General features: G+C 34.1%; 1 protein-coding gene across 7 annotated transcripts in view; it reads right to left on the bottom strand.

The window, feature by feature from the left end:
• UBE3A (ubiquitin protein ligase E3A) overlaps window positions 1-12527 on the bottom strand; it is a 97464-nt gene that overhangs the window by 33776 nt on the left and 51161 nt on the right. For 6 of the 7 annotated variants that reach the window (XM_027083252.1, XM_027083257.1, XM_027083255.1 and 3 more), the window contains one exon: window positions 4598-4902. In XM_027083252.1, the coding sequence (XP_026939053.1) occupies window positions 4598-4902 (305 nt within the window). Of the gene's footprint in view, window positions 1-4597; window positions 4903-9271; window positions 9344-12527 lie in introns of those variants that run through there. The other variant, XM_027083259.1, reaches the window with a different exon arrangement.

Below are 12527 nucleotides of genomic sequence, written 5' to 3'. Positions count from 1 at the left end.
AAGTCACAGAAGAAACAAAGAAGAAAATACTTCAAGGACTTTTTGAGATAAAAATCTCTGGAGCCATGGACAGTTGCAGGGGTGAAAGAGTTTGTTGCAGTTTGCTGGAATTCATTTTACTTCCTTCTCATATCTGTCTTTAAATATAGTGGCTTAGGCCTCCACTGTCAGCTTTTGCCATTAGACTTTTTACATTTGCTATTATTCGCTTTCAGACAAAACCAGATAAACCTACAGCTCCCATTCTCTTTAACAACAAAATTTAAATCTATACATATACTCCCTTGAGAGGAACAGAGTAAGTTTGGAGGTTACAGAATGCATGAGTGCTTAAGGTGAGTGCCACTGCATGAAATACATTAGAAAAAGAAAGAAAAACTCCATGTGTTCCTTCTCTTACACTTTTCTTACTCGAGAAAATACAAGCACACACACAAAAATGAATTTTAACATGCTGTTTCCTAAAACTGCAAGTTCTCATCTTACTCAAATGTTGATTTATTTTGTGCAGTTTAATATGAGCTTTCATAATGTTTGACTTTTTTCAAAGAAGTTACCGAGTACAATGACTGGAGTGAAAAACAATGTAAAACATTCAAACTCAAAGAGTAGTAAATCCCAATGGTTGGGAATATCATACAATAGGCAGTGGGTTGATGCAACACCTCATATCATAAAACTCCCTGGCACTTACCATGAGTTTCAACTAAAAAAAAAAAAGAAAAAAACTAACAATTTTAAAATGAAAATTAGCTTAGCTATAATGTACTCTACCCTCATAATGTTATCAAAAAAACCAAACCCACCCTACATTCTCTCACTTATTTTCTGAGATAAGTCTATATAATTACAAAATTTCACCTACCAAAGCTGAGAAATATAACCCAATAACACTATTTTTTGTTATGACTTGCATGAATATTGGATTACTAGATATAAAATAAAATGTTTTAACAGTCAACAATTTATTGCATGCAATAAACAGGAGCATAAACGATTGTATTTTAAATGAAAATACAGAAGTAAAAATATTTCAATCCTGTAGTCAAATAACTACATTAATAAAAGAAGTGAAAACAGCCTTTAAACAGAAGATAACCAAATTTCACTTTATAAATCAATTCTAATAGCAAAGAAAACAATGAATGCTCTGGGCAGAGATAATTCAAAAACCCTGAAAGGGGGTGGCTGGGAGTGCGCATGCGCGCAAGCGTGTGTGCGTGTGCGCGCACGCGCATTGTGTGTGATCCCTAATGACTATAAAACATGTCTGGCATTACCCAAAGTACTCAAATGTTTGACAGGTAAGACTAACTGATTACCAAAAGGATATGAAACCTCTAATGACCGACCACAAGATCTCATTCTCAACTAACAGAAAGCTGAGTAACGCTGGGTAATACCCCAAGACTTTTGTGTCCTGATTAATAGCAGTTTAGTTTACATGGCTATATCAACTTAAATTTTCATTGCAATTACTTCTAACTCCAAAGCAAGTGCTATCATTGTTCTGTATCTGAAATGTGATCCTCTGAAACTGCTCTCTCAACCTCCAGCTCTCTAATATATCTGGGCAGACACTTTAGGCTGGCTAACTCCAAATCTATTCACCATCTTTACCCCGACATGCCATTGTGATAGAAACTGAAAACTAAACACTAGTATTCCAATCCTCACTTGCATTGGGGGCGGTATGTGACACAGGTCTGCCAGTGACCTAAGTGGAAGCCTACTGGTGGACTTCTCAGGATTTGTTTTCCTGATAAATGAAACAAATATGACTAACTCATACTTTGAGTAGAAAAAAAAATCATTTATTCTTATTAGCAGATGTACAAAATAAGCTAACTAATATAATTTTCAAATTACCCAAGCAAAGACTATACAGGTCTCTACAAATTATAAAACTGTCCTTCAAATTAAAAAAAAAAAAGTGTTTACTAATATTTTGAGACCACTTTTCATACAGGCCAGTAAAAATTATCGAACTGTGGAAGAAATAAAAATGTAGCACCCCAAATAAAGAGGTTTTGCCATTTTGAATTAACTATTCAGATACGTTATTTTACAGGAAAGAGAACAAATGATATATTTGTCTGTTAACTCTAAGAAGATGTACTGGTAAAACAATATTACTGACAAAAGTCTTAATCCCTTTAATCAAAAGAGTGACAGCCTTGTCATCAAATACTTAGGCAGAGGATAATTTTAGAGTCATGTAGATAATCCTATCTTCATTGTGTCAAATGGACCCTTATACTTGTAATGAACACATATAAAATTTCTTAATATGATTCCTACTTCTGCTTTTGTATTTGCTTCATAGTAAAAGATAATACAAAATGCAAATGGTCAGTGAATGAGCAGCTTCCAAAAACTGAACCACAAAAATACCAAATTTTATCACACCACGAATCTAATCTTTGGTCCTTGCTACCAGACTGTCAACACCTTCTTTTATGGGCCATAACTCTTTAAGAACGGATCCTTAAGGTTTGTTCTATTCAGGATATTTAGGCATCTTCTGCTAAACTTCAGTAACCTCTTCCTGAAGTGTGTGAAACTGCTAACTGGGAGCTTATTTCGCACTACTTTAGTTGGAAAAAATTATAATATGTTCTTATGAGACCAGGCCCAAAAAACAAAAACAAAAAACACCTAATTTCTTAAAATGTAACCAAAACATAGTAACTATCTATTATAAATAACTATCCAGTTAGGACATAGGATACTCTGTATCCTAATCATCAAATAATAACGTTAACAAAGAGTTGCCTTGCATGTAGTAAATATGGCTTATCTTACGGATAAGCAGCGTTCTAGACCCACGCACCCTCTGTTGGCATGACATGCTCTTCAGAACATCTTCAAGTGATTCTGACATTCTACTAATTCTACATAAAATATACCAATACTTTATTCACGTGGTGTTTTGTTTAAAATGTTAAACTGAGTTTTTCAGACATAAATGTAACTTAGTTAAAAAACACTGCATTTTGAAATATAAACATTCATTAACGTTTGGGTATCAATAAAAGGAGGTATTCTACTGAGAAAACAATAAATGAGACATTTTTGTATGACATACCTGTATATTTTATGATATATGTGTATTTGAAAAATACTCAATCTATAAAATTTTAAACTTAAATTCTTATGCAAAAAGAGAGTTTGGGGCAGACTATTCAACACCTGAAACTTTGTAACTAGAGCTAACATATATAATTAACACTCAAAATAAAAGTACTAGTGCAGTTAATATATTTATAATTCCTAGTAAAAATATACTATAGTAAATACAGATGTTGCAGGAAAAAGGGCGCAGGGGGGAAAGAGTGTAGTATGTTGGAAGAAAGTACAATGAACTGCTAAATTATATAAACTTGAGCTTAAACAGTACACAAAGACTGAGGATAATCACCCAATAAGTACCTCTAAAATGAACCACATAGCCAAAAAGAAGATGGGTACGTCCATCCTGCACTATAACCCCCATATGGCTTCCTGCCTTCAACTGTGGCAGCACATCCTACATTCACAGTAACGGCTGTTCTTATGGTGCACACTTGCTGGGGAAATGTGTATAATGCAACTTCCACATTAACATATTGACAACGTTCACTTATTTATCTGGTGTGTGAGCTAATTCATGGAATAGAAATATTCATGCAATAAGCTGTAATAAAGTTATGAAAACAGCTTTATTATGGAAACAGAGTAGAAGCTATTAACACAATTCCATTTCACTAATTAATTTAAACTTGATTCAAATGACGTTACTGAAAACTTTAGAGGTAGTATCTAACTTCTATATATCCTAAACAAAAAGCTTCCTCTTTTAAAATACAATTACCTCTGGTAGGACTGTCAGTCATTCAAAAATCTGATTAACTTGTTTCTAATACCGATTTGCCTTCACTGGGAAAAAGAAAGCTTGAAGTTTATTAAAAAGAGAAAAAATTTTAAAAGTATTGAAATACAGGATCATTTAGAAAGAAAAATAAGGCTTGGGTAAGACCACCATTGTTAGGTAATGATTCTTGGCAGTATGAGCGTGCCAAATGCCTGGGAGAAGGTGAGCAGGATATAGGAAGAATACATTAGAAAGAAAAATTGATTATTTCTCAGGTAACTATTAACAACATTTTGCCTTGCCTTCAGAAACAGAAAAAGACCACTAATCAGTCTGCTACTTTCACTGTATAGTGCTCGGGTTCCAAAATGCATGCCAGATATTTAGTCCAGCTATTCCAACATCTAAATGACTTTGTGGCCTAGTTTAGGTTATTAACTACTACTTAATACATTTTCCCTAGTAGAAAATATTTAAAATTTCTAATCAATCCATTAGCAAAGGAACTTTGGGGAATATAATCTGCTTCTAATTAAAGATCATCGGAACAGTAAAACAGAGTGAAATCATTAACTCAACTATTAGTTCTGTCCTCCATCACAATAAAAAATCGATTCCACCATACTATCATGTCCGAAGGTCAAAAATGAGACAAAAAAAGCAAACAGCAACACCTCACACATTTTGAAAATCTCCAATGTGGTTTTCAGTCCAAAATTCTCAATTAAAAATAGAACGTCTTACCTTTAAAATCATCTCTTGCTCCTTGTCCATCCTTCTTGTTCATTTTCATGTCAGAGCAGTTGTTAGGGGCACCTTTAGAGTTTTCAAGGTAAGCTGAGCTTGCTCCTTTCTTGGAGGGATGAGGATCACAGAGTTTTGCATTAATCTTATAAAGCTCAAGGGCTTTAATAGCTGCTGCATTGTTATCCATACGACGAAAAGTTGGACAGGAAGCACAAAACTCATTCGTGCAGGCCTCATTTCCACAGCCCTCAGTTAACTGGTGGTAGTAGCGTTCTATTAGATGTTTTGCAGCTGCTCGCTTCCTGTACCAAACATTCAAACAATAAGCACAGTGATTAGTAGAGCTCTCAGGTACAAAGCTCAACAGATCATCAACAAGGCAGAAGTTAGTCAAGCACTGAAGTAATAAACCTGCATATTAAGATGAGGTATAGAAAATGGAGATACACTATTTACACAAAACTTTTAACTGGTGAAATATGTGATACTTATTTCCTAAGACATATGATAAAGAATATCAATGCTTGTCAAAAATCATTGTTTTAATATAATATGCTTTCCTTTGGTTTGGGGCGCAGTGGAGGGGCGCTTGTTTGATGTGCTTCAATTGTTTAGCACCACAGCTGAAAATCACAAGTTTTATGACTAAGAGTTTTAGTATTCTATCACTTTAAAAATTAACATTAAGAAAATGAGAGTCTATTTAAAGTATCAATCCAGCTTTCCTTTATATAATCACCATTTTGTTTCAGCAGCCTGTAAATACTTGACTTATAGTTAACATAGAACTTCTATGTGGAACAAAGAAGGACCCCCCCCATTATCTACTATACGGAAGATTTAAAAAGAAATTTATAAATAAAATATCCAAACCTTGTGTTATATTACAAGAAAGTGGCTCAAAACATACAATTTTGAACCCAAAAGGTATCAGTAAACTTCCTCATTAATACGATGTCATAGGAACATGGAATATTTTAAATTCCTTTTAGAGCAAAATCTTATGTTACTCTTACTTTGTGAACATAAAGTATGCGAATTAATGTTCCATTATGGCTCTTCTAGCAGACCTAGCAAGGATACTGAAGAAGGGGTTATTTCATCAAGCAAGAAGCTGGACTAATTTCTATCTCTATGGCTTATTCCAACTCTTAAGATCTATCCTTCTACTATTGATGATATGAGATCACCATAACTTGAGTAGTCGACTGGATCCAAAAAAACATAATTCACAGCTATTCCTTTTGTTTCCAAATAGACATGCAGGAATAAAAACTACAAATAATCAAAACTATTTAAAAAATAATTTATCTAATTTAATTCTCAAAATGTTCCTACAATGATCTCACAAACATGTAGGACTAAATGGCAAATGGTATTAGAATTTACATCTTGTTAATCGTGAGATACATCTTGTTAATCATGAGATACATCTTGTTAATCATGAGAAACTGAACAACTTACAAGAAGACAAATAAGAGACACACTAATAAGTCCAATTTTGTCTCAGAAGTAGGACTTTGTCTCTAAACTATCAAGGTAAGTGACAAACAGTAATAACTCAAACACATTCAATTCATTCTGGTGCTGTTTTTCATATGTTCCATGCAAATTTACCACTCAATGCATGCGAACAGAGAAAAAAGAAAAACCCACAAAATGCACTTAGATATTTTATTATATGTAGCTATAAACAATTCCACTCCTAAAAATTAAAACGTATTATTTCAGATATATCACTGTGCAAAATACTAAAGTGACAACATGTAAAGAAAGAGAAATACAGAATTTACAAGGCTTATACCATACACTGCTATTCTTCTTCCAAAACGCTATAGCTTTCCCTAGTGAGAATGTAAATAAGTATGTATTTCCTTTCTGGAAGAAAATTATGAACATTTATCAAAAGTCTTAAAAATGAATCAGAGGATGAACCATATGAATCAAAGATCCCATTTTGGGTGAAAATAATTGGACAATTTTGTTTCTACAAAACCTGGAAAAAAAATTGTCATGCCCAAAAATAGATTACTAAAATGAACTGATAACCATTCACACAATGGAATAAACAAAAATTATCAAGATCTGAATTTGGCATAGATCACTAATTGATCTTTTAATTGTAAAAGACTGTTACAAAGTAGTGTCATATGAAGCCATTTTTATTTCAAAGTGTTAACAGTCATTTCCCTGAATAATGTGATTGAATCAGTTTTTTAAATTATTCTATCATTTTGCTTGCAATTTATTTTTTCTATAACATGCTACTTGTATATTAAAATTAATGAATATGAAAAGGGAAAATGTTAGTGGTTTCAAAACTTCATATACATGATTTGAATGGCCTCAAGGTTTACTAAATTGTCCATATGTGTTTTTAAAGATTAGTTTCAAAAATCAAAATACCAAAACAGTCTAGCTATTTTTCTTATTGTCCTAAAAAAACAAACAAACCAAAAAATACCGGTCATACACATAATGCTTCTGAATGTAATACATAAACAAGTGTGAACATTAAAAACAGAACAAGACTGAGAAATCAGAAAACCGGCTTTAAGAATCAAAGTAGCTGTACTATCTGAACAACTCTGGGCCTAAGTTTCCCATCTTTAAGACTCCTTTCAGTTCTAAATCTGTTAATAGGGAGGTGAGCAAGGAACTATAATTTGTTGAATGCCTGGTAACATACTGGACACACTGCAAGGGACTTTCACATAGGTTATCTCATCTGAATCCCATGACTTTGAGGATGATCTTCAGGCCACAGCCAAAAAAGGAGACAGAACTGAAAGAGTCAAATCACGTATCCAAGGTCGCACAAAGGAAAGTGCAGAACTAGGATGAGAGCAGGAGTCCAGAGGTCTTCCAGCTTCAGAGTGTAAGTCGTTTCTACTATATTGTCTTACAGGTGATACATTTCAAAATAATTCTTAACAATAGTAGTACTAAAAACTTTTATGGAAAAAAAATCCCATAAATAATGTGTAATTGAAAAAAGTAAAATGCCTTCTGAAAAATCATAATTTGAATCTCAAATTTATGCATACCTGGTATCACACAAGAACACAGTTTCCTGAAGAACAGGTAGCACTATATTCTGTAAATTTAATATATTTAAAATTTGTTGAAGACCTACGTGCTAGGCTTACAGATGTTCTTGCTTTAGACGACAATAAACCCTAGAAGTTAAAAGTTCACACTCTGAGGCCAGATTGCCCAAGTTCACATGCTGGCTCTGCCACTTAATAACTATGTCACCTTGAATGAGTTTACTTAACTTCCTGTGTCTCAGTTTCCTCATCTTAAAAATGATGGCATACAGAAGAATTATTATGGCTGTGAGAGAATTAAATGAGTTAATATATAATAAAGTGCTTAGAACACTGCATGGCACATAGTAATTATGGCACATAGTTAGCCACCATTATTGTTACAATTTTTATTAGCATCCTCACAAGTCTATGATTAGCTATATTAACCTGCATTCTGCTGATGCTCAGAGCTGCTACCTAACAAGTTACATATCTAGTAAGAGATCTGAACCCAGGTTTGACTCAAAACTTGGGCTTTTAATACCACTAAGGGTAGATTTAATATAAAAGTAGGCCCCTCTATTTGATCTGCTTTGCTGCCCCAAGACTTAGAAACGGCAGCTAGACTGATGAAACAGGACTGAAAGGAGGCCAAGACAGAACCTCCATGTTATTAGTGGAATCAACCACACCAAGTATTTTTCTTCTTTCCTCACTTCAGTGACACCTTGAACTACCTGTATATAATTCTGTATCCCCATTTAATTTAGAGCACATAAAAAAGCTCTACATTGGGAATATGTACACTAATAATGACATTTTGGTAAATAACCTGTACAAGGTTAATCCCTATACATCAAGTTGCCAAATCATAGCTTATGGACCAAATCTAGCATGCCACCTATTTTTTTATAGCTTGTTTGGTTTTTAAATTTTAAATGGTTGAAAAACTCAGTAAAAGAATAACATTTTGTGACATGTAAAAATTACACGAAATTCAAATCTTAGCATCCACGAAGTCTTACTAGAACATAGCCAAGCTCATTCATTTACATATTGTCTACTGCTGTTTCCACATTACAACAGCAGAGTTGAGTAGTTTTAACAGAGACTGTACAGCCTGCAGAGCCTAAAATAAATACCACCTGGCCTTTACAGAAAAAATTTCCCAACTCTTAATTTAGAGACTGTGCTTTCTGCCCTCTAGTGACACTTCCATCCAATCACATGGCCTCCTACTCTTTCTTTTCCCTCAGCAAATCATTTTATGCAGTAAAATGTATAACTCCCTCAAGTATGATTTCAAAAAACAAAGGAGAGAGGGAAAAAGAAAGATAAAGAAGAGATGAGGAGAGAAAAAGAAGAAGAAAGTGAAATAGAAAAAAGGAAAGAAATGAAGAGACATCTTTTCCCAATGGGGTCCCCTTTAGTGACACCTTATCTGTCATTCAAAACTACCCCAAGAGGGGCTATGGCTAACTTTCTATAATTTCCTCACATCTCACTGCCTTTTCTTCTATGTAAAAAACAAACCAAGTATTATACTTTATAATATACTGATTTTTTATAAAGGGATTTTTTCTTATCAAGTCAAGTGACATTTAGTGATAGCGCTCTCAACGCTCTTGAGATTACTTACACATTGAAAACAGGTAATACTTTCCACTGACTTCTTTTACTTCTATGACTGAATCAGTGAGACAGTCCTACAAATAAATGTTCTGTGGAATAATAATATAGAGAGCCAGAGTTACTCTAGAAAACTTGGCGGAAATCTTTTAAAAATGGTTTCACCTTAGGGGGAAGTGTACTGATGTCAGCAATTAACTTTGAAATGTATGGGGGGGGGGGGAAGATGGATTGATAAATAGAAGGGTGGACATATGATAAAGCACTGTAAATATTAAAGGTAGAATGTAGATGACAGGCATATGGCATCAACTGTGCAATTCTTTCAATTTACCTGCATGTTTGGAAGTTTTCGAAGTAAAACACTAGGGGAAAATACTGTTGCCGTATTGTAACTTTTTAGACAGCAGATCAAATGGCAGAGGAAATGGTTTCAGCCATCAGGGGAGGAAAAGGAAAACCAATGTCAACATCATCAATGGTACTAATACCACATTTGCCGACTCTGTTTTTGGAACAGTCCGGTACTTAACAAAAACAAACAAAACCCTATAATAATAATGATAAATACAAGAGTTAAACTCTGACCACATTATACACAGCAACTTAATTTGCCTGTCAAGGAAACAAATACTAGGAAAGTATGTTTAATGTTCCTATACCAATGGCAAACCACTGGAATCAGAACCACTGAAACAGCTGCCAACAATATAAGAGATGTTAGTGTAAAATGATCTTAAATTGAACTTAGTAGGAAGTTGGAAAATAAACAATGAATACAAGAACAAAGAAAATGAAGAAATAAAAATAGTAACTGTCAGGGGACTTCCCTGGCAGTCGAGTGACTAAGACCCCGAGCTCCCAACACAGAGGGCACAGGTTTGATCCCTAGTCAGGGAACTAAAGATCTCACATGTTGCATGGCATGGCCAAAAAAAAAAAAGCAACTGTCAGAAAGTGAAGATGTATCAGTGAACAGTGAGCAAACAAGACTGTAATTATAATACAAAACGACAGAACTTAAAAGAAATATTAACTGTGACGTGCAACATAAGAACTATTGGTGGAGGAAGTACAGAATAATGAAAGGAGATTAAAAGGCAAAGATCAAAAGAACATGTGAACGTTAAGTAGAGGGGCTTTAATTGAAAATGAAGTCAAATGAAGACGTGAGGAATCAAGAAGCCAGAGATAAAACAGAAAAGGGCCCAAGGCTTAAATAATCAGTCTATAAAGCTAATAACCACTGCTTACTAGCCTCAAAGAAAGTAGAACACCTTTGTTCCTTCTAGGATGTTGCCTTTGTAAATCCTCCACCCCTTCCCCAAAGTTTTATTTAACATAAAAAAATTTTAAGAACGACCAATGTCATCCTAGATAGTATTAGGCCTTACAGAAATAGATCCGACCAAAAATACATCTGTGACACAGCCATGATCAGGTTTATGGCTGGGTCTATTACAATGGATTTGAGTGAATTATTAGATTATTTCAATTGTGAACTTATTATTACCATGATCCAAGCAACAAGCCATTAACTATAGAATAAGATACAGTTTTCACAAAAAAAAGTTTTTATTTAAATTGGTATTTTTTTACTGTTAGAAATATGTTTACTGTAATAACTCCTGAGTATTCTTTTATTGAGGCTTATAATCTCAATGCCTAGAGAGTTTATTATACAGTAAACACAACTGTACAACTAAATATTTATACAAAATTACTCACCTTAAAAAAACTTTTTGTTTTTTAAAACAGTGTGACATTTTAGAGTGAAGAATAAACAAAATAAAAAATATATCCATCCACCTCCCTCCAATTAAGATCCTAAAGGGAAAGGAATACAAAATACACGTTGGCATTAGTGTAGAGCAACTACTAATTCTCTGTGATGATCATGAAATATGGTCTTTGATTTTTATTTCTGATTCAAAGACAATCAAGACAAAACTTGTACCTTGACTAATTATACACTTGAGTGTCTACCATGGATCAGGCAATATGCTGTAAATTCTGTGATAAAGATCTGGTTGGCAGACTATTCTGCATTCTAGATAACTGGATCACTCTTATAAAATAATCTTTTCTAGGAGGTTAGGGAGCTAAGAAAACCTTGGAGTTATTAAAAAACTTAATAGCTTTTATAAATATTGTTGAGAAACACCTAGAGTTCTTTCAGTGTTAGGGTGAGAAAATTAAGACTTAACTTTGAATTTATACTAAAGATTCAATACACATCAAAGTTAGCTTTGTATAGGTGATAAATGAGCTTATAGGTGCATTCCTATCAACTGAACTGTAGAATTACTACATTTATCTGAACAAAGATTAAAAAAAAAACTAACCAGCCAACCAGAAAGGACAGCAGGATGGAGAAAAAAGAAGCACCAGAACTGATTCCCCCACAGAAACTCTGACTTATATGTGATCCCAAAACCTTTTAGGAAACCTCCAAAACCAATTAGAAAGTTGCAGTACCTCAAGCAAGCTCAAAGCCTAAACCAGGCAGAAATGTGTAAGAAAAGTTGTTTCATGTCAATTGCCTCAACCCCTCCTCAAACTGGCACAGTTCACAATAGTGATGAAAAGCCCAACTTGCAGCATCACCCTTGGGAACAGAAAAAAAAAAGAGAAGAATTATGTCCAACATTCTCAAGGGGGCTGCCCAAAGAACTATCTTCTGTCTTGCCTAACTCAGAAAACTGATGGAACTAGCATACACTGGATGCCTAGGGAAAACAAAAGACAGTTCTCTGGCTTGCTCAGAGAACTGTAAGTGCTACAGAAAGACACAAGAGAAGGCAAAATACTATAAGCTCTTGAAAAAACACCAATAAACCTCTTCAATTGGGAAATTACAAGCACAAGTCCAGAGAAGATGCACTCCCTAAAAGGTTTTAGAGGTACCAAGAATCTCTAGCTAGGCTGAATGATGGTGATCTTCCCCTCTATGAAGCCAGACCATAAAGACTGGGAGAGAAGCTGTTTTCCAAATGCAAAATCCACATCAATAACAACAAAAAAAATAAGGCACATAAAAAAACAGGGAATCATGACCCAGTCAAATGAACAAAATAAAGTTCTAGAAAATGACCTAAAGAAACAGAGCTGTGTGAATTAAATGACAAAAAATTCAGCCTAATTGCTTTAAAGAAACTCACAGTACTACAAGAGACCACAGAGAAAAATAGATGAAATCATGATGCATGAACAAATGAGAATATCAAAAAATATATATATAAAGAACCAAAGATTCTAGAGTTGAA

This window comes from Aethalodelphis obliquidens, unplaced genomic scaffold, assembly GCF_003676395.1.
Source record: "Aethalodelphis obliquidens isolate GAN/ISIS:26980383/991018 unplaced genomic scaffold, ASM367639v1 scaffold49, whole genome shotgun sequence".
NCBI lineage: Eukaryota > Metazoa > Chordata > Mammalia > Artiodactyla > Delphinidae > Aethalodelphis > Aethalodelphis obliquidens.
The sequence above is the reverse complement of the archived record's forward strand: the minus strand, read 5'-3'. Positions and strand labels throughout refer to the sequence as shown.